The sequence below is a fragment of the Delphinapterus leucas genome, chromosome 19 (assembly GCF_059928025.1).
Source record: "Delphinapterus leucas isolate spDelLeu-1000000601 "Yukka" chromosome 19, BTC_Dleu_Yukka2, whole genome shotgun sequence".
Taxonomy (NCBI): domain Eukaryota; kingdom Metazoa; phylum Chordata; class Mammalia; order Artiodactyla; family Monodontidae; genus Delphinapterus; species Delphinapterus leucas.
In genome coordinates, this window is record NC_143147.1 from 18850760 (window position 1) to 18873298 (window position 22539).

Genomic DNA, 22539 nt, shown 5'->3' on the forward strand with positions numbered 1-22539 from the left:
ACTCCGTGTGACCCAGCACACTGACCCTGGCAGTGACTCCTACCCCTGGTGAGGGGTGAGCACGCTGTTCCTGCGTCCCCTGCCTGGTTGAGCCACTGGGTTCTGACGTGGGGGTGTGGGTGTGGCTGCGACGAGGGGGCCTGGGCTGGGGGTGACCGGGGCTTTCCCCTCCTTTTCTCCCCCTCCTCTAGATCTGCATTCAAGTGACGACCCGGTGGCCCCAGAGCCTCAGCTCAGAGCTCACAGGCAACTGCATCCTGCTGGCCCCTGACCTCCATCCCCGTGCCCAGGTCTACTTCTCCGACCTTGGTGAGGACTGGACCCTCGTTGGACAGCTCTGAAGGGATATCCTGGGGTCTGCAAGAAGAGGCGCCAGCCCGTGGTAGATGCAGAGGGACACAGAGGCCCAGAGAGGGCAAGGCAGGCTTAAGCCCCATGTGAAGGAACCAGGGCAGATCTAAGAGCAGGCTTACCTGGAGGTGAACGAGGAGGCCATCTGACTCTGAGCTCTTCCATGTGTACTTTTTAAAGAAAAATTACTGGACCCTGATGCCCCTGTGGATGCTGGAGACTGCTCCAGGAACAAAAAAGGCAGCACGGAGAACACAGCCAGGCCGCGCCGGGAATTGAAGGTGGAGGAGGAGGAGACAGAGGACGAGGACGAGGAGGCAGCTGGTGAGAAGAGGCAAATCTGGTCGCTCCCAGAGCTGTCAGAGCTGACTCCCTAGGCTGGAGACCTCCAGGGCTGAGGCATGCCTAGGTCCAAGAGATGGAGAGCAGTGGCTGGATTCTACAGGCCTGGCCAGCCCCAGCCCTGTCTCTCTCCATCTTACAGCTGGGAAAACGGAGGCCCAGAGAGTGGGGGTGCTGGGAGTGACTCACGCAGCAAGTCAGAGCCTGAGCAGGTTCTGGCTCTCTCTCTGCCTCTGAGACAAAGGCTTCACTCTTGGGAGTGGCACCGATGCCCTCCCTGAACTGAGCCCTCAGGGCTTGAACTGGGTGGGTGCCCTTCAGGGCAGGACGAGTTGCCCTCACTCCTGCCCCAGATGCCAAGCCCACTCCTGACCTGTTCCCTGTCTTGGCCCAGGCACCGAGATCGCCATCATCCTGGATGGCTCAGGAAGCATCGATCCCCCAGACTTCCAGAGAGCTAAAGACTTCATCTCCAACATGATGAAGAACATCTATGAGAAGTGCTTTGAGGTGGGCTTCCCTAAGGGCTGGACTCACACAGCTTGTGTGTTATCTACCTCTGGGAACAAACCACCTCAAAACATCCACCAGCGATCTGCTCTCCTTCTATTGGGTCAGCTGTTCGGTCTGGGCTCAGCTGGGTGGTTCTTTTGCTGGTCTTGCCTAGAGTTATTCCTGCAGCTGCAGACATCTGGTTGTTTGACTGGACCCTAAGATGCCCTCGCTTGTCTGGACCATGTGTCTCCAGCAGCCCAGCCCAACTCTTTCATGGCAAGCACTTTCCAAACCTCTGATTATATCACATTTGCTGATGTCCCATTGGCCAAAGCAAGTCACCTGGCCTATCCCGGAGTCAGTGTGGAAGAGGGGGACTACACAGGGACATGGATTCAAGGAGAAGTCTGTGATTCACTGGGAGCCATTACTATCATACCTTCCTCCACCCCCACTGGCTTAGAGATTTCCCTCTGCCTGAGTATTTCCTCCTGCCCAGAAACTAGGAGGAATGAGTGGATTCTTCCACTGCTTCCAGGCGGAGCCATCTAAGGGGCAGGGGTGGCCTTGGGCAACTCTGCCAAACTCCTTCCCTCTCGGCCCGTCCCCTGCAGTGCAACTTTGCCCTGGTGCAGTATGGGGAAGTCATCCAGACAGAGCTTGACCTTCAGGACAGCCAAGACGTTACAGCCTCCCTCGCCAGAGTCCAGAACATCACTCAAGTGGGGAGTGTCACCAAGACTGCCTCTGCCATGCAGCATGTCCTGTGAGTGTGAGGGCAACAGAATTACCTGTACACCTACTGAGTGCCAGTCCACGGCCCTGCCCAGAGGCTCTGAGGCATCCTACCTGGAGAAGGTGGCTGGACAGACTGTGTAGAGGAGAGGGTCAGGGTTCAGGCTCTTCCTTGGCTGAAAGGGGACACTGTGAGGTCTTCCAACCCAGCCTTGGCTGATGGATGACACCCCAAGACAGTCCTCCAAAAATTCTTCCAAAGACTCCTGCGAGCAGCTTGTACTCGTGAGACCTTGGGCGAGTTGCCTAACTGCTCTATGCTTCAATTTTCTTACTTTTTTCTTTTTTTTTTTTTTTTTGCGGGACGCGGGCCTCTCACTGTTGTGGCCTCTCCCGTTGCGGAGCACAGGCTCCAGACGCGCAGGCTCAGAGGCCATGGCTCACGGGCCCAGCCGCTCCGCGGTACGTGGGATCCTCCCGGACCGGGGCACGAACCCGTGTCCCCTGCATCGGCAGGCGGACTCTCAACCACTGCGCCACCAGGGAAGCCTCGATTTTCTCACTTTTAAAATGAGAATAATAGGGAATTCCCTGGTAGTCCAGTGATTAGGACTTGGCGCTTTCACTGCTGAGGCCAGGGTTCAGTCCCTGGTCGGGGAACTAAGATCCTGCAAGCCGCAAGGCGTGGCCAGTAATAATGATTAATAATAATAATAATAGTACTTGCCTTAAAATATGTACGGTGCATACCAGAGTGCCTGGCATCTAAGTTCTATGTAAATCTTAGCCGCTGTTTTTAATATCATTATTATTCCCACACATACACACGAGGAATAGACTCCAGTGCTGTCCAGCACCTTTCTTTTTCTTTTTTTTAAAATAAATTTATTTATTTACTTATTTTTGGCTGCATTGGGTCTTCGTTGCTGTGCACTGGCTTTCTCTAGTTGTCCAGCACCTTTCTATTGGGAGCAGGTGAGGGGTAAGAACACCTGTGTTGCAGCCTCACCTCCACCCGCGCAGCTGTGTACCCAGGGACATCGCCACCCCTCTTTGGGCCTTTGTTCTCCCAGGAGGGCTCCTTAATCCTCTTCAATTCTAAAACAGATCAGCAAATAAAATCTCCCCAGGGCTCAGTCATCCCTTTGGCAAAGTTCTTTCCCTTTACTCTCCCCGATTTAGAGACAACATCTTCACACCAAGCCATGGCTCCAGAGAAAAGGCATCCAAGGTCATGGTGGTGCTCACTGATGGGGACATATTCGGGGACCCCCTCAACCTCACAACTGTCATCGACTCCACAAAGATGCAAGGTGTTGAGCGCTTTGCCATTGGGGTAAGAACTAGGTGCTGGGGGTACCTCGTGACCCTGTGCAGCCTGGGGTGGGGAGAAGCCAGGGCTCCTAGAAGGGCTTCAGTAAGCAGCTTACCCAAACCCTGCTGCACTCACAAACACTTACCAACTTCTCTTCTTTCAGCCCCCGTGTCCCATGCACCCCGCACTCCCCACCCCACTCAGGGTCTTCCCCAAAGACGGCTCATTTCCCAGTGGTGGTCACAGGTCACTCGCCCAGCAGTGATGGGGAGAGCAGTGGACACCCTGGGAGCCCACAGGAGGGATGTCAGGGAAGGTTCCAGGAGGAGCGGGTGCTGAGCTGAGTCTCGGAGGACAAAGAGGAGCAGCTGACGTAGGGCACAGGGGAGGCGGGAAGGGCTCTGCAGGCAGAGGGAATAGCGTGGGCAGGGGTGAGGAGCCAGTGTGTTCAGGAAAACACACGTAGAGTGTGTGGGAGAACGGGGAGCAGGGAAAGAAGGAGGCCTGGAGAGCCCTCGCGGTGCTGGCCCACTGACCCAGGGCCTCTGTGCAGGTGGGAGATGCATTTAATAAAACCAGGGCGTACAACGAGCTGAAGCTGATCGCCTCGGACCCCGATGAGGACCACGCCTTCAAGGTGACCAACTACTCGGCGCTGGATGGGCTGCTGAGCAAACTGCAGCAGAGCATCATTAGCGTGGAAGGTGAGGCTCCAGGTCCGGGGCCACCCTGCGGCAGCGCCCTCGGCATTCAGCAGGAGGCCCGAGGCCCACGCTCCAGCCCTACTCCAGTCCTCCCTCCATGTGGCACTCTGGCAACTCCTGTCACCTCTCTGAGCCTCAGCTGTTCCATCTCTAAAAAGGCAACAATATCCCCAGCCCTCCTCACTTCCCCCAAATTCCATGAAACTCTGATGAGAAGCTCTTTCTGGTACTGGAGGAAGAAGGGTGACTGGGGCATGATTCCTGCTCCCAGGAGCTCCCAGGTGAGGAAACTGAGGCCCAGGAAGAGGGAGGGGACGGCCCTCTTCCCAGCTATGCTGCCAGTAGCTACTAAAGCAGGACCCAGATCTCTACTCCAACCTGATGCTCCTCCCATCCTACCAGAACCTCCTTCCCTCTGGGAGGAGGCCAAGCCGGACCCTTCCCCGACTTGGTTTCTCCCTTCACCTTGGCCCACAGCAGTCTCACTGGGCTTCTTGGCTTCCAGGCACGGTCGGAGATGCCCTCCACTACCAGCTGGCACAGGTCGGGTTCAGCGCCCAGATCCTGGACGAGGTACGTGGCCGACTCAGCACCAGGCAGGCTCTCCACAGAGGAGGGGCCCCGGCGACTCCCAGGGACTCAGGGTCCCCTGGCTCTCAGTGCCCTGTGGTGAGGCCTCTGAAGGAGCCAATTTAAGATTTTTTTTTTTCATAGAGATTTTTTGATGTGAACCATTTTTAAAGTCTTTATTGAATTTGTTACAATATTGCTTCTGTTTTATATTTTGTTTTTTTTGGCCCCGAGGCATGTGGGATCTTAGCTCCCCAACCCGGGATCAAACCTGCGCGCCCTGCATTGGAAGGCAAAGTCTTAACCACTGGACCACCAGGGAAGTCCCATGAAAGAGCCATTTTAGGACAAAGGAAAACACTTCTGTGTGCTCGCCCTAACCTGGACCTTTGAGGTCGAGGAGAGAATGGCCCTGTTTATAACAGGAGGTCATTTCGTCCTGCGCTCAAGGATTAAGTGCTTCCTTAACACACTGGTAACACCCAGGCCTGGGTGGGCTTGCCTACCAAGCCGGGTACTTCTCCCCACCAGAGGCCCTGTTCCCCACAGACGGGGGGGGATACGGGCAGTGAGGACACTGTCCTTGCATGTGGTGGAAGCGCGGTTAGCACATCAGTCGACACAGGTGGGCCTTGGGTGCCAGACTCAGGCTGTGCAGACTTGGAGGACATGAGCCCCATTTTGCTCAGTCGTACTTTTTTTTTTTAATTTAATTTATTTATTTTTGGCTGTGTTGGGTCTTCGTTGCTGCACGTGGGCTTTCTCTAGTTGCAGCGAGTGGGGGATTCTCTTGTGGAGCACAGGCTCTAGGCACGCAGGCTTCAGTAATTGTGGCACGAGGGCTCGGTAGTTGTGGCTCGTGGACTCTAGAGCACAGGCTCAGTAGTTGTGGCGCACTTGCTTAGTTGCTCTGCGGGATGTGGGATCTTCCCGGACCAGGGCTTGAACCTGTGTCCCCTGCATTGGCAAGCGGATTCTTAACCACTGTACCACCAGGGAAGTCCCTCAGTCATACTTTTTTAAATGCTCAATATCTGGGCCCCGGGTTGGATTTCTGCCCCAGGGGTTGCTGGTACTGGAGGGACAGCTGCCCTGACAGGGTCATGGGTACAAGGCAGGAACCCAGTGTTTGCCTCTCGCCTTCCTCCTGCGTCTCTGGCCGGGTGCACTGAATGCCCCTCATCCCCACTGCAAGGTTTGCTGTGCTGGCAGGTAGACCCGATGCCACCCTGGCTGGCCCTGGGTCTCTCCCGCTCAGATGGCCGCCAACCCTTGTCCCCTGCAGGGGCAGGTGCTGCTCGGTGCTGTAGGGGCCTTCGACTGGTCGGGGGGCACGCTGTTCTACAACATGAGCAGCCGCAAGGGCCGCTTCCTGAACCAGACGGCGGTGGATGCCAAGGCTGTGCAGTACAGCTACCTGGGTGAGGGCGGGGCCTGGAGGCTACCTGGGTGTGGGCGGGGCCTGTACAGGGACACAGGCTGCAGTGCACTTCCTAGCTGGGGAGGGCCCAGGTCGGTCACATGGACTGAGGGAAGGGCCCCACTTAGGGAGCCTGAGGCTGAGAATTAGGCCTGCTTGGTACCAAAGCGCCAGGTCCCGGCAGCTGCCTAGGGAGGTAGGGCCTCTCCGTTAGTAATGGCAGTGGGTGACCCTTCACCCCTCCTCAGTCTTCATGCACTGCGTTTGTGATGAACGTGTGTGGAGTGTATTTTGAGTGAAGCTGTGTGTACGATCGTGTGTGTCTGTCCCATCTGTATAGTGGGACACACGCGTGTGAGCAGCCGCATGGGTAAGTGGAGCCACTGCTGATGATTTTAAAAGGATGTGGAAGATAGTCTCTCCATTTTTGCCTCCCTGCCCAAGCTACTTCGAAGTCCTGGCTGGGAAGGGGGGCGGGGCAAAGGAGTGGCCCAATGGGAGATCCTGATCGCAGTTCCACATCCCCCCCACCACCACCAGGTTACTCGGTGGCGGTGCTGCACAAGGCCTGTGGCCTCTCCTATGTGGCAGGGGCTCCACAGCACAAGCGGCAAGGGGCTGTGTTTGAGCTCCGGAAGGAGAGCAGAGAGACCAACTTTGTACCAGTGCTGGAGGGCGAGCAGGTACTGCTGGAGAAGGACCCCCGCCCCCGTTATTACAGATAGGGATCTGGAGGTCCCAGAGGGAAAGGGGTGGGCTCCAGGGCACACAGTGGGTTGGAGACCCAGCCTGGGCAGAACTCAGGTCTCAGAACTCAGCCTCTGCCCCGGCTCTGCGTGTCTGAGCGCCAGCTGGTTTCCCCCATCGTGGGGGATCAGGCTGTTCACCCAGTCTCCTGTGTTATTCTGGTGAACAAATTGATCTGGTCTGACCCGAAGTTGGTGGCCCAGGAAGAGCAAGAGCAGAGGTCTAGCATTGCTGAGGGCTCTGGCGGTGGCGGCTGCCTCCCCAGCACTCCCTGTGAGCTGCGTTCCCTCTGGCCTGTAGATGGGGTCCTATTTTGGCTCTGAGCTGTGCCCTGTGGACGTCGACATGGATGGGACCACAGACTTGTTGCTGGTGGCCGCCCCATTTTACCACATTCAAGGCGAGGAGGGCAGAGTCTACATGTACCGTGTGAACAAGCAGGTGGGAGAGTCACCATCTTCGCAAGTTGGCTGAGGCTGTGGCTGCTCAGCCTGGGGCCGAGGTGACAGAGGCTGGGAGCGCCCCGGCCCTGCCTTGCACCAGAGGGCGGTGATGGGGAGCTCAGGGTGGATGGCAGCCTGGTGGGGCGACTGCTTCCCTCCGTCCCCTCCCCCACTTTCTTACTTTCCCCACCCCATCATCTCATGTTGATGATGGTGACATCGCAAATAGCTGCACGGTTGACAAAGCACATCCTGTCTGTGATCTCACTTGTTTCTCACAGTACCTGTGGGAGGTAGCTGTTACTCCCATTTTACAGATGAGAAAACTGAGGCTCAGTGATGTTGAAACTTGCTCCAGTTTACAGAGCAAGTGTGTGGTGGAGCCAAGGCGAGAAGCCAGGCCTCCTGATTGCCAGCCCAGGACCCCAATCATGGGAGCAGAGGGTTGCAGCTCTTGGTCCTGGACTGCAAGGCAGGAGGACTCCAGCTTCACCACTCACTCACTGTGCAGACTTGGGAAGGTCTCTTGCCTCTTCTGAGCCACAGGCTCCCTCCCTGCTGGAGAATCAGAATCAACAAGTCCTTGAGCATGCTCCCTGGGGTGGCAGTGGGGTGGGCACCCCGCATCCCTGTCTTGAGGGCTGAGCTGCCTCTCTGCCTTACAGGATGGTTCCTTCTCCTTGGTACGCACGCTGAGTGGCCACCCCAGGTTAACTTATGCGCGATTTGGCTTTGCCATGGCGACAGTGGGGGATATCAGTCAGGATGAGCTCACAGATGTGGCCATCGGGGCCCCCCTGGAAGACTTTGGGGCAGATGGTGGTGCAGGCTTCGGCAGCGTGTACATCTACAATGGACACTCTACCAACCAGCTGGCTGACCTCTCTACCAACCAGCCACAGGTGATCCGCAGGGCTCTCTCTTGCCTCTACTCTGGGACTCTGACCTTCCCCAGATGTGATGGCCTGAGACCCAAGCCAGCTCCAGTCCTAAGTGCCAGGCAGGTCCCAGAGAGTTGAAGGACAGAAGTCACTTGGAGGTTCTCACCTCAGACCCTTCCAGTGGGGCTAGAGGTTGTGGCAACATCCATGTACTTTCCTGACCTGTGACTCCCTCCTTCTTTGGCATTCCTGACCACGGACCTGCCTCAGATCCTCTTTCCTCTCTCTGTCCCTTCTCTGGCTCCCGTCTCCCACCCAACCCCTCCCCCCACCCCAAGCCTAGCTCTCACCCCCCAGGAATCCATTGCCAACTTCCACGCTACATCTTTTATGGGCACTTTCACTCACATCCAGCTGCAGTTTCTCTCCAAGCTTCAGTCCTGTGTGTCCAGCTGCTCCTGAGCCCCTCACCTGGATGGCCTCCAGCATCTCACTCTCAGGATGCCCAGCTGAAAGCAACCTCTTCCCCCTAGACCTGCTGCTCCTCTGAGCCCTACCCCTCCACTGCTCACAGCAGAAACCCGGGCTAATCCCGGACCTCAGCTCAACGCATCAGCCTCTGCCTCCTAAAGATCCTACTGTCTCCCAAATCCAGCCCCTCCTCTCCATCCCCACCACCCCTGCCCTGGCTCCTTCCTCTTCCCCATCTTCCACCCTGTGGTGGAACACCCAGTGGTGTTTCTGAAATGTAGTTCAGAGCCACCCTTGCCTCAGCCCCACATGAGGACTGCTTGTGCCCAGTACTCCCTGTGCCCACTGCACTGACCCCTGACTGTTTCCTGGGACGACCCTACTCTTCCCCACCCCCTGCTGTCCTTACTCTCCCTGTCAAGCCCCACCCCCCTTCAAGCCTCCCTGGGAGAACCTTGACGTTTTCTTTCCAGCTCCTCGGCTGATGGCTCCCTGGGGTGGGGACAAAGGGTAATCTGCTGATTGAATTAAACCAAAAGGAAACCCCTTTCCGTCCCTGACACCTTGTGTTTCTCCATCCACAGAGGATCAGAGCCTCAGTGGTGGCCCCAGGACTGCAGTACTTCGGCACGTCGGTGGCAGGTGGCTTAGATTTCAGTGGCGACGGCCTTGCTGACATCGCCGTGGGCGCTCTGGGCCGGGCGGCTGTGCTCCGGTAGGGGTCTGCTGTGGCAGCTTCACCCAGGTGCCCTGCCCTAAGTGACCTCGTGAAGACACCAGGCACTGAGGGGAGGGAGTAAGTGCAGTGGTTGAGGGCGCCGGCTCTGCCCAGCTGGGTTTGAACCTCAGCTTGCACTTAACGGTGTGCCCTTGGACAGAATTTCTAAGTCCCAATTTTCTTATCTATAAATGGGAATAACAGTGCACCTACCTCACAGAGTTATGAGGACTGAGAGGATCTATGCAAAGTATTTAGCACGGTGCTCAGTGATGGCTGCTGTTATTACTATTATTAATTTCAGAGCTTCTGTGCCCCATCCCTAAGTGAGTGATCTAGTCCCATGGCTATAAATAATCTGGCGGGGCACCAATCTGCCCTGTGCTCTCCGCGGAGCTCCAGACTCGGCTGTTTATTCAACACAGGCATCGCAAAGTTACCATGTCTAAAAATGGACTCACCAAAAAAAAAAAAAAAAAAAGTCAAAACCAACCAAACAAAAACAAAACAAAAAAGGGGACTTCTCTGGCGGTCCAGTGGTTAGGACTCGGTGCTTTCGCTGCAGAGGGCGTGGGTTCAGTCCCTGGTCAGGGAACTAAGATCCCACAAACCCCATGGGGCAGCCAAAAAAAAAAAAAAAAAATGGACTCATTCCCACCCGCCCTTCCTTCTCCCCACCTGCCCCTCCCTGGGCTTCCCATCTCAGCAAAGGGTGCCATTTGTTCAGGATAAAAACCCAAGAGTCATCCTTGATTCCTCTTTTTCCTTTCCCTGCCATCCCACCAACAAGTTTTGGTTGGCTCTACCTCCAAAGTACTTCCTAGTAGTTCATGACATTGTCACCACTCGCCTGGACCACTGCCATGGCATCCTTCCCTGCTTTCACTCCCTGTGCTCCGTTCTCCACACAGCAGCCAGAGAGACCCTTTCATTCTGCTGCTCAAAACCCCTCAGTGGTTCCCACTTAGAGTAAAATCGAAATTCCTTACCATGGCCTGGCCCTGCAGACCCCTCCATCCCCACCACTAGTTACTACTCTCTGTCTCACTAATTGTGCTCTAGTTATGCTGACTTTTGTGTTCCTCAAACAAAGCAAACTCATTCCTACCACAGGCCCTTTGTATCAGCTGTGCTTTCTGCCTGTAATGCAGTTCCCCTAGATCTTCACAGAGCGGGCTCTTTCTCGGTAACAGAGCTCAACTTAAATGTCTCCTCATTTGTGAGGCCATCCCTGACCACCAGCTAAGTAGCCCCCAGTCTCTATTACCTTATCCTATTTTATTTATTTCTTTATTTAGTTAGTTATTTTTTGGCCACACTGCGTGGCATGCAGGATCTCAGTTCCCTGAGCAGGGATCGAACCCGGGCCCCCTGCAATGGAAGCACAGAGTCTTAACCACTGGACTGACAGGGAAGTCCCAATCCTATTTTATTTTTATCATAGCATTTCCTGTACATAGGATTTTCCTGTTTCTTCTTGTTTATCTGCCTGTTGTCTGTTTTCCCACTAGAGCAGGGCTTATCTCTTTCCCTGTAGTATCCTGAAGACTCAGAATAGCACTTGGCATAAGCGAGGTGTTCAATGTATATTCACTGAATGAAGGAAGAGCCCAGGCACCGATCCAGAAGTCCTGTGGTCCCTTCTCATGGTCCTCTTTGCTGTCTCGTTTAGCTCAAGACCTGTGGTTCGTCTGAAGCTGTCCATGACCTTCACCCCCAAGGCACTGCCCATTGGCTTCTACAGCAACGTGAATGTGACTTTGTGTTTTGAAATCAGCTATGTGTCCCCAGCTGCTGAGTCAGGTAACAGGCAGCCTAGCTGACCCGTCCAGTGCTGTGGTCAGTCCCTGTTGGCTTCAGTGGGGGGCAGGAAAAGAGGGCTGGGTGGGGGCGGGGTGTTATGAAATCCCTCTGTTAGACTTTAGCTCCTTTGACCTTAGGTTCAATTTAATGGGAACCGCCCCAGAAAAGGGTGATCTGCTGTCAAGTCCACACTCTGAAGGGGTCTCTCTGACCCTGTTGGGAAAAGGGGCACTGGATCCCTTCCTTGGGTTGAAGGGTTGAGTTTCTGAAAGAAGACTCAGAAAAAGGCCGGCACTTCTCCATCTCCACCTACTGTGCCCACGCCTGTGTGTGTGCGTAGGGCTCCCGAGAAGTGCCTGTCCTCCTTCTCCCTGATTTACATCTTCTCCCCTTCCCTGCTCACCGTGTCTCCCTGGCCCAGGGGGATTGGATAACCTGCCGGAGGCCTGGCCTCCCTTCCCATCCCCTTAGTTGGCACTGGTTGGGAGAACTTCCAGAAGGCATGGCTTTCACAGCCCAGGTGCTCACCGCCAACCCAAGAGATCCCCGCCAGAACAACCCCCCAGCAACCGTCCCCAGGGCTCAATCTCTCAGTAACAATCCTGGGGATGTCTTCCTGCAGGTCAGAATGTGCTCTCCCAGGTGGGCTGGCTTTCCTGCAAGAGCCCATGATCAAATCTGTTAATTAGGAAAGGGCAGGCCTATCCGTTCCAGCTGTATGGGCTGAAAGGTTCAGGCCACAGAGCCCGCATGGCAGCTGCTGGGTGGCTGTGTGACACTGGGAGGGCGTCTTTCACTCTCTGGGCCCTGGTTTCTTTTCTCCATAGTGAGGGAGCTGGCCCAGGTAGTCTACAAGGTGCTTCCAGCTCTGCTGTCCTCAGGTTTTACTCTGTGGTTTCTCTCTCCATTCCTTGACTTTTTGCTCCTCCTCATTTCCCCCCTCAATCCCAGCCTCCTCCCTAAGCGCTTCTTCCCCTAGGGAAGACTGACTCAGCCCCTGGGATGTGCTGCTCCAGGTTTGGGGCTGGTGCACTGAGGGACCCTAGCTGGGTGCCAGAAGACATGAGAAAAGTACCTTTGAAATGAAGAAGAAACTTGGGGAAGTGCCTACGTGGGGGCACCACTCAGGAGGGACTCATGGGAGTCTGGCCCTCTGTCTGGGGCTTGCCCATCCCAGTCTCATCAGGAAGACCTGGTCTTCATTCCCAGGCCTCAAAGAGACCTCTCTGAACTTCACTTTGGACGTGGATGTGGTGAAGCAGAGGAAAAGGCTGCAGTGTTCAGATGAGAGGCTGTGTCAGAGCTCCCTTAGGGAGTGGGGCACGGGCCCCCGTCTCTGTGAGCCCTTCCTGCTGGTTCCCACAGAGGGAGAGGTAAGTGGAGGAGTTTCCAAAAAAGTCTAGAGGGGCCTGTAGAGAAAAGAACTGAGGTGCATGCAATGAAGCAAACGTACCCGTACACACAAATGAGGCAACTGAAATAATCAGAATAGATTAAGAACCGGATGATGGGGGAATTCCCTGGCGGACCAGTGGTTAGTACTCTGTGCTTTCACTGCTGAGGGCCCGGATTCAGTCCCTGGTCAGGGAACTAAGATCCCACAAGCAGCACGATGCGGCCAAAAAAAAAAAAAAAAAAAACCACATGATGGCATGGGAGGTGGGAGTTATGGTACCAGAAATCCAAATTAAAGAAACCTACCGAGGGACTTCCCTGGCTGTCCAGTGATTAAGACTCCTCACTTGCGCTGCAGGGGGCGTGGGTTCGATCCCTGGTTGGGGACTAAGATCCCGCATGCTGTGCAGAGTGGCCAGAAAGAAAAGAAACCTACCGAAATTGAACGCTGAGTAGATCTCTGAGCTTCCTAGAAACTGGACAAAGAGGGAAATTCTCTAATTGCTGACATTTTTCTTGGTAATAAATTGGGAATAACAGGGCTCCCTCCCTCACCTGATAATAAAAGTGGGGCAGAGGTCCCTTGCGTGAGTCAACATCAGAAAACCTGAACGAGAGAAAGTAGAAAGAGAAAGACAAAAGTTGTGATTTACAAAAGTTTACTCCTGACTAATGTGCCTAGAGACATGAAAGATGTATTTGTCAGGACCCAGAGCCTGACAGGACCCAGAGTTGTGGACCTAAAAGGATCATTTAGTCCAATAAACTCGTAAATTATGCTTCTGAATACACATCTGTTCCCATGTGTGTTGATTGTTAAATGGATTAAGAACGAGTTTCTAGCAAATCTATGGCTTCCTTAAATACAAGCATAACTACCTTTTCCACCTGGGAATCGTGCTCACCTACTCTCAGGTGTTCAAAGCTCCCACCTGGCAAAAAGGCTCAATAAACAGAGAATGGCAAACAGCATCCCAGCCCATCTCCTGGTCTTCAGTTTTTATTTCTCTAGTATATCCTCCATGTTGCTTGGAGAAAGATCTTTGTAAACACAGATGTGACCGTGACTCTTCCCTTTCGTGGCTCCCCTTTGTACTCTGAATAAAACCCAGGCCAGTTTTTAACTCCTAACGGCCAGAATCCCGTTGTGATTGGGGCAGGAACCATAAGGAGTTACGGTGCCCGAGGCCATGGCAGATCAAGGGAGATTTTCCCAGTGCTCTTGGCAGCCGGGCCTGTTTGGAAGAGGCTTCGGAATCCTGGCTTACCACTTTCATTGTTTATTTCTTATTGTGACTGCATCAAAGTTAAAAGTATTCTCCTTGTCATCTTCTCCCCCACATCCAACTCCAACCCTGCATTCCTTGGTGACTCTGCAGCTCTGTCAGGAGGACTGCTTCTCCAACATCAGTGTCAAGGTCAGCTACCAACTCCAGACCCCCGAGGGCCGGAGGGACCATCCCCAGCCTATCCTGGACTTCCATGCTGAGCCCTCTGCCATCTTCCAGGTGACTCAGCTCGGACCAGACTCTCCTGGGAGCCATCCCCCTAAAAGTACCTGCTCCCCTATCTTCAAAGAATGTTAAAGTTGGGAGGGTCTTCAGACAGCATTTAGGCCCCTCACTGTACAAACGAGGATATAGAGTTCCTGAGATGGTGTTAATTTGCCCAGGACCTCACTGGTGGGTAATACACGTCTCCAAACCACCCCCAAGGCTCGTTCTTTTATGTTCACAAAAAGTGCCTGCTACGTATTTAATGAAGCATATGAATACACTGCCCACCTTGGCAAGAGTCTCTGATAACGGTGTGGTGAGGGTCCTGTGTGGGGACTGGACTGGAGCCCACCTGCCCCGCGCTGCAGAGAGGATGCCCTTTGGCATACCTGCCTGCCCAGGTCCTGCCCAGGCCTTCAGGCTGAATGGCCCACCAGACCTATACCCTAGCAGATGGATAGTGTCACAGAAAACTTTTCTCATAACTACAGGAAATGAGAGAGGGAAAAAAAACAGTAAAATTTCTTGATTCTATGATATCTAAGGAGATTTTGTTCCCACTCAGGCCCTGGCCCCCTGGGGTATTCTGTCAGTATTCATTTAGACAGTCTTATGGGGTACCGAAAAATCAGCAGGATCAAAGAAGTGATAACATGAGCATTGAAAAGTAATAATTACAGTTAGCTGGAATGCATTGAACCTCCAAAAATAAAAATAAGCCAAAAGTAGTTCATGCTGGCACAGAAAAGCTTCAGGTAGCAGAAGTATATTTCTAGGTAATCATAGGACACTCAAAACTGTCCAATATTTGTACAAGAATGCTCTATATTAATTCAGTTATGTAAGCCTTCAGCTCCAGTTTTGGTTAACACCCAATGCATCAGTCACGAATGGTAAATAGAAATAAGAGAACAACATAACCAGGGTGACTGTTCCTATCGCTCGTCTGCCCAGGAAGAGGGAGGATCAGGTTCCCGATGAGCAAAGATTCTCATTTTAATTTTTCAGGCAAATTTATTCTAAATTTATAGTAGTATATTAATTTTCTAAATTTTTAAAATTTGGCATTGACAGATAGTTCAGAAAAGACTGGGAGAACTAATAATAAAGTTTTGTCAATAAGCGGATTATCACTAATTATGTATATTCTGTTTTAAGAAAACTTTAGTTTGAAATATTTTGCTTACTAAAAAGTTAGAATTGTCCAAAGAATTCCCATCCTTTATCCAGATTCCCCAAATGTTAACATTTTAACCTCTTATCACATTTGCTTTATTCTCTGTCTCTCTCTCTATATATATACAAAATCTCATATATATCTTACATATATACATATGTAGTCTCAGAAATTTATATTTCTGAACCATTTGAGAGTTAGTTACAGATATGATGCGTCTTTACTCCCAATACTTCAATATGTATTTCCTAAAAAACAAGGACACTGTCTTACATAACCACAGTACAATGATCAAAATCGAAATTTACAATGAAGAAATACTATAATCTACAAGCTTTATTCAGATACCACCAGTTGTCCTATTAATGTCCTTTTCAGCAAAAGAAAAAAAAATTTTTCTGGACCAGGATAATTCATTACTTTTGTTTAGTCTCCTTTAATCTCGAATAATTTCTCAATCTTTCTTTGTCTTTAATGACCTTACATTCTTGAAGGGTACAGGCCAGTTATACTGTAGAATGTTCCTCAACCTGTCTTTGTCTGATGTTTCCTCATGGTTAGATTCAGGTTATGCATTTTGGGCAGGAATATCCCAGAAATGAAGTCTCACCCCTCTAAGTGCATCGTATCCGAGGCACATCATGTTAATTTGTCCCATTCCTGGTGCTATTTCCCTTTGTAATTAATAAGTATCTTATGGGGAGATGCTTTGAGACTATGCATATATCCTGTTTAGCATCCATTCAGGATTCTTACCTTAATTATTAGTTTGATGGTTTGGCAAAGAGCTTTTAAAAAAACTATCCCACTGATAAAATGGATGAGGAGAAATGATTTGGTGTTAGGTTAGGCACATAGATGTTTCCAGAGAATGAGTTCTAGCTGGGAGCTTAGGGTGTTATAATCGTGCTGAAAGAGAGCAGGCTGCTTGGCTGTATTAAAAACAAAACTAAAGAAACCTGCCCCCAATTGTTGACCCAGTCAGATAGAGCTCCAAGCTCTGACTCCTGTGAACTGCATCTCCCTTCTCTGGGAAGCAGAAGGTTTTCTTTCTAGCTCTGGGCTCCCATTCTAGCTCCAGGTCATGGAAACAGTCCTTGCTGCTGTTTAATAAAGCTGCTGCGATGGTCACTGGCTGCTGGGAAGATAAATGCAGAGATTCCCCAGTTAGAGAGCTGGCTGTGGTTCCTTCAGAATAAAAAAATAGACCAGCTCCTTTAGAAAACTTGATTTTTCAGCCTGAGCTGGAGCTTTTCAACCTTGACTGGGCCTTTTGGACCCAGTGCGACTTTCTGAATTTGTTTGGTGTAGGCAAGATTGCAAGGTGGAATATTTAACCTACAGAGAAGACTAGCCATGGGGGTAGAGGACCGCACAGGACTGGACCTTGACAGTATTTGGTTATTTGCCCCCTTTTGTCCCCTGCTGTTGCTGCTCTACTTAAGAGGACTAAGGAAGCTTTTCTTCACCTGGGTTTTCCTCCCCCAGATGTTCAAAATAGTGAGTTGTGAGCGTTGCTGCTTAATTAGCATAATATGAAAGTGACAGGCATTCCCACCGTTTCACAAAGGTCACCCCATTTTTGACCTTGGCCAGTGGCCTGACGCATGGTACCTGTGTTGTAGGACCAAGCACATCCCCATCCCTGACAAGCCAAGGAATGTCACAGTCACAGCTCTCACGGCCTTGTGGACACAACCCCAGCCTGTCAGCCTTCACCTGCACTTCTCAGAGTCAGCAGGAGGGACAGGAATGTGCTAAGGAGATCATGAAGCAAGGCGGGGATGGCGGGGTCCCTGGGCTGATCCTGCCTCTCTCTGTCTGGTTACAGCTGCCCTACGAGAAGGCCTGCAAGAATAAGCTGTTCTGTGTCGCTGAGCTGCAGTTGGCCACCACCCTCTCTCAGTGAGTTGAATCCAGTCGTCAGGTTTTCTGCAGTTAGCTTCCTCCTGAAGGCTTACCTGGGCAAACCCCTCACCAGGACGGACCGCTCACTTCCTCCCCCTTCCCCTCATGGCCCACAAAGGGCTTCTGCACGTATTATCTCTTGCTTCCCCACCCACCCAGTGAGGGAGGCAAGACAGAAATTTGTATTCCTATTTTATAGATGAGGCAGCAGACTCAGTAGTTGAGGGCCTGTGTGGGGTCACATGATCATTGGGTGGACTTACACCCAGGTCTCTGGACATCCCGGACAACGCTATTTTTGTTAACTCAGTGTCTCTCACTCCTAGGACCACCTCAGTTAGAGGTAACCTCTTCCCTGGCTCACCTCTTAACCAGATTACTTAATTCATTGCATATTTATGGAGCATCTCCTCTGTGCCCAGCACTCTAGGTGCTAGAGATACATCAGTAAACAACACACAAAAATCCCGGCCCTTCTGGTGCTTTTAGGGGGAGAAGATAATAAATAAGTCATCTTTGTGTTGATGAGATGTATCAATACTATGAAGAGAAAGAAGGCAGGGAAGGTGGGACGGAATGCCGGGGGGAGGAGGGGTGGCAGTTTTAAATAGAGTGGTCAGGAGAATGTTCACGGAGAAGGTGACATTTGGGTGCATGCAAGAGGAAGTGGAGGAATGAACTCTGCGGGTGTCTGAAGGTAGAGCACCTGCAAATGCCCTGGAGATGGGAGGAAGAGCCAGGACACCAGCATGGTTGCAGTAGATGAGGGAGGGAGAGGTCACGTGAGGGGAGGAAAGGTCATACGTGGCTGCATCTCCATGAGGACTTTTACCGCGAGCTGAGAAGTCAGAGGAATGACATGACCATGCACTTCAACAGGATCATTCTTGCTGCTGTGTTGAGAGTAGACTGTAGGAGCAAAGGTGGGGGCGGGGCAGTAGTAAGGAGCTATTGTAGTAACTCGGGTGAGAAGTGAGTTAGGCCAGGATGGTAGCAATGAAGGTGGTTATAGTTTGAAGTTAGAGCCCACAGGATTGGATGACAGATTGGATGTGGGGAGTGAGAGAAAGAGAGGGGTCTAGGAAGTCTTTCAACGCTTCAGCCTGAGCATCTAGAACTGTGCTGTCCAATACAATAGGCTCTGGTCACACTTGGCTATTTAAATTGAAATTAATTAAAATTAAATTTTAGTTCCTTAGTTGCACTAGGCCCATTTCATGTGCTCAGGATCTGCATATGGCTAGTGGTATTAAACAGCACAGAATAGGTCATTTTCATTACTGCCAAAGTTCTGTCGGACCACACTGCATTCTAGAATGATGGTGATGTCAAGAACTGAATTAGGGAAGTTTTTGGAAGAATTGGTTTGGAAGGCAGGGTGGGGAGGAAGAGATCATGGGTTTGGTTTTGGACATGTGGTGGTTTTAAAATGCCTTCCCTGACTCCTAGTGCTGTGTGTGTAACATGGCACTGATGGCCAGCTGGCCGGAGTTGGCATCTCTGGGAAAGAGCACTGTTCTCTGAGTCCTGGTAAGCCTTCTCATAGACATTTGCAGAACTTGTGTTTCAGATGTGGATGGCTTAGCGCTGCCCCTCTCAGTCACTAAGGATCCAGTTCAAGGCTTTTGAGTGCTTTGGAAGCCAGCCTAACAAGGAGACGCAGTTGTTTCTAACAGGGAATTAATTACAGCCGAGAAAGTCCTCCCAGCCACGTCCTTGTGAAGTAGACAGTGAAACAGCTGGCCCTACATCACCCCCTAGTGTTCACAGCCAGCAGCCTCTTCTTTTTTCAAAAGTATTGAACCTAATCCTTAGCAACCAAATGTCTCAATGGCTTTTGACCTTTTTTGTGGACATGGATCTCCTAAAGAATCTAAGGGAGACTACAGAGCTTTCTCCCTAGAAGATCACACTTGCATACATTGGTGTTTGCATTTGGGGCCCTCTGAAACTGCCCCGGCCCTCAGGTTGAGAACCCCTGGTAAATATTCCAATGACTCTCAGATCTCTCTCCTGGGCTCTAGAAAAGGATACCTTACTGACATGTCAACATCTCTGCCTTCCTGTCCTCTGGGCACCTCTCATCATGCCCTGGACTGAACCCATCTGATCAACTTCCGCCCTCTGGTCTTCCCCCTGTGTTCTCTCCCTCATGACTAGCCCCACTCGGTCATCCAAGCTGGAAACTCAGGAGGCATCCTCGACTCCTCTCTCGTTTTTGTGCTGCCTGCAAGCACGGCCTTATCACCTCTGGTTTCTACCCCCTCCCCATCCCCACTACTACTGTCTGATTTCAGGCCTGTATCATCTCCCAGATGGATCCCCACACAGGCTCTGCCTCTGCCCCCTCTAGCCCTCCAATCTATCCTTTTCTCAGCTGTGATAAAAACAAAAACAACACAACAAGACACAGGTCACATTACTCTCGAGAGCTGCACATTCCATCTTTGAACCTTTCAGAGGGTTAGAAAGTTTTCTTTGTTGTTAATATGTTTCCATGTAGGTCTCAATTACTGAGGGGCCCCATGGTGCCTCAGCGGATGGAAAGAAGCACTTACACGTCCCCAAGTCTTCTCCAGGCTGAAGAGATTCATGTTTTGACCCACAGTCTTTAAATTGGAAGGGCCGGGATGATTTTGTGGGTGGGAAGGCTGAGGCCAAGACAGGGGCAGGGGCAGCATCTGTCCCCCATGTGCTATTTCTCCCACGTCGAGCAGCGTGTCTGGCACAGAGAAAGTCTTCTGTAAATGTACGTGAGATGGATGAATTTGTGTCACGAAGTACGTTGCCTGGGGTCACAGTGCGTTGGTGGTTGAAAGAGGGTTTAGATCCAATTCTCCCAACTCCCTTTTGAGGCTGCTGGACCTCAGGCAAGTCAGTTAGCCTCCCTTGGCTTCTGATCCCTTCTCTATAGAACAGATAGCAACTGTACTATTTCATAGGGTTATTACGAGGATTAGCTGAGCGTGTGAAGCATTTAACACAGTCCTTGACACATGGTAAACATTACATGAATGGTCCTGTCACACAGCAGCTGAGGTATGGCAGTCCAGATGTTTGCTTATGTTGAGGGGAAGAAAATCTAGGCTAAATGTATCCTTTAAGCAATTTATCTAAGGAGTTAGTTTAAAAGGTGCTGTTGTATTGCACTGAGGTTTGTACAGATTAAATAAACTGGTAACATTTATCTATTTGCCTACCCTGTGCAGGCAGGAATTGGTGGTGGGTCTCACAAAGGAGCTGAGCGTGAACATTAGCCTAACTAACTCTGGGGAAGATTCCTACATGACAAGCATGGCTTTGAATTACCCCAGAAACTTGCAGTTTAAGAGGATACAAAAGGTAACTATGACAGCGTTTGGGAACCACACTGCTCGTGGCTTTCCCTTCTGGCATACTTGCTTTGTTATGGCAACCTCCTAACTCTGCCTCCGGCCTCACCCTGGTCCATCCACTAAATGATTATTAACTAGATGGATTCCCGCCCCCCTCTAATCCAACCATATGCCATGGATCCAATCACGTCATTCTCTGCTTTAAAAATCTTCAATGGTGCTATTTTGCTGCCTAATCACTCCTTTTGCTTGCAGCCTTTTTTTTTTTTAATAAATTTTTTTTTTTTTTTTTTTTTTTTTTTGCGGTACGCGGGCCTCTCACTGTTGTGGCCTCTTCCGTTGCGGAGCACAGGCTCCGGACGCGCAGGCTCAGCGGCCATGGCTCACGGGCCCAGCCGCTCCGTGGCATGTGGGATCTTCCCGGACTGGGGCACGAACCCGCGTCCCCTGCATCGGCAGGCGGACCCTCAACCACTGCGCCACCAGGGAAGCCCCTAAATAAATTTATTTATTTTATTTATTCATTTTTGGCTGCATTGGGTCTTTGTCACTGCACGCGGGCTTCCTCTAGTTGCGGTGAGCGGGGGCTACTCTTCATGCAGTATGTGGTCTTCTCATTGCGGTGGCTTCTCTTGTTCTGGAACGTGGGCTCTAGGTGCGCAGGCTTCAGTTGTTGTGGCACGCGGGCTCAGTAGTTGTGGCTCACGTGCTCTAGAGCGCAGGCTCAGTAGTTACGGCACACGGGATTAGTTGCTCCGTGGCATGTGGGATCTTCCTGGACCAGGGCTCAAACCCGTGTCCCCTGCATTGATTGGCAGGCGGATTCTTAACCACTGCACCACCAGGGAAGTCCCCTTGCAGCCTTTCTTAACTAGAGTTCTGAGAGAGAAATAATCTCTAATAAAGTAGCTTGGACTGGAAAGTAAGAGTCTGCTTGGCCTTTCATCAGCCTGGGATCACAGACTCAAAGCCAGCTGCAAGATACTAGGAAACAGTATTTCTTCCAAGAACACCCTGCAGCTGTAAAGTATTGTAACACTGAGAAATTTTGTTCCCTAAAATCATAGGCAGTCAGAAACTTTGCTGTTTGAAGTTTTATCTGTAATTATGAAACCATCTTACTCTTGCCTGGAGAGTCTAAGCCACTTTGACAAAGAGAAGCACTCTTATTTTCCATCTGAGGCTTGGAGCTTCAGATAAAATGTTTCTGGACATAACTTTTCACATTCACCTTAATAGTTTCCAAGGACATGGGTCCCTGAGTCCACTTTGCAGTCCAGACCTGATGCTGAGTGGCCTTTTACACACAGCCCTGCTTTGTTTTAGGCCTATCAAAACACTGCTTTGTTTACATTTCCCCTGAACTCCACCTTTCCCCAGAATCCTTTAATAACTGTCTTTTCCTTTGTTTGGTGAGATACACCACAGTGCAGTTTTCCTCATTGTAATGAGTCAGCAAACCTGGCTTTGTCGTACTACGACTGTGTCCCTAGTGGTCTGAGGCTATCTGGGCTAAGACAGCATCCATTACATGAGAAGAATGCCATGATCTCCTAAGCATCTAGAATGGAACTAGATGCAGCATCCTTGGGAGAATTAAGAAAATAGTAGTTACTCAAGTCATTTTCTGTATTCAGTGGTCTGGATGAGGAACCATGGCTGAAAAAGGCTGCATGGCAGTGCTTGGGCTCATGCTGGCCTTCCAGCCTGGCTCAGTACATGAAATCTGCATTGGTCCAAGGCCCAGTTCAGATGTCTCCTTCCCCATGAAGACTCCTAGTTGGACCTCATCTTTCTCTACTGCTTTTCTCTGTACTGCTCTCACAGAACCACTCCTTAGGCCTTGTATTTAAATTCCTCAACCATCTAGCATTGAGCCCTTACTGCCCAGCTTGTGAGGGAGACAAGGACAGAGTCTGATTTATTTGTGTCCCTTGCTCCTGGCAGGGTGTCTGGCATGTTGAATTGGTGTGAGGAAACTGCTCCTTTTTTTGCCGTTTAAAATCAATGTCAAAAACGAAACAAAACAAAAACAACGTCTTTTATGTTAACAGCCTCCTTCTCCAAACATTCAGTGCGATGACCCTAAGCCAACTGCTTCTGTCCTGGTCGTGAACTGCAAGATCGGTCACCCCATACTCAAGAGGTCATCTGTGAGTCTGTTTTGATTGGCTGACTCTTCTCACTACCCTGGGATTGGTGTCTTCTACTTCCCAGTCTCATTAGAATCTCC

At 51.2% G+C, this 22539-nt stretch overlaps 1 protein-coding gene across 3 annotated transcripts in view; it reads left to right on the top strand.

The window, feature by feature from the left end:
• ITGAE (integrin subunit alpha E) overlaps positions 1–22539 on the top strand; it is a 68814-nt gene that overhangs the window by 32610 nt on the left and 13665 nt on the right. For all 3 annotated transcript variants that reach the window (XM_089900596.1, XM_089900597.1, XM_022595932.3), the window contains exons 5-22: positions 192–309; positions 532–675; positions 1088–1203; positions 1803–1954; positions 3106–3259; positions 3792–3942; positions 4448–4515; positions 5798–5933; positions 6473–6615; positions 6980–7120; positions 7788–8024; positions 9059–9189; positions 10865–10995; positions 12205–12368; positions 13770–13898; positions 16895–16968; positions 20181–20313; positions 22361–22459. In XM_089900596.1, the coding sequence (XP_089756722.1) occupies positions 192–309; positions 532–675; positions 1088–1203; positions 1803–1954; positions 3106–3259; positions 3792–3942; positions 4448–4515; positions 5798–5933; positions 6473–6615; positions 6980–7120; positions 7788–8024; positions 9059–9189; positions 10865–10995; positions 12205–12368; positions 13770–13898; positions 16895–16968; positions 20181–20313; positions 22361–22459 (2421 nt within the window). The remainder of the gene's footprint in view (positions 1–191; positions 310–531; positions 676–1087; positions 1204–1802; positions 1955–3105; positions 3260–3791; positions 3943–4447; positions 4516–5797; positions 5934–6472; positions 6616–6979; positions 7121–7787; positions 8025–9058; positions 9190–10864; positions 10996–12204; positions 12369–13769; positions 13899–16894; positions 16969–20180; positions 20314–22360; positions 22460–22539) is intronic.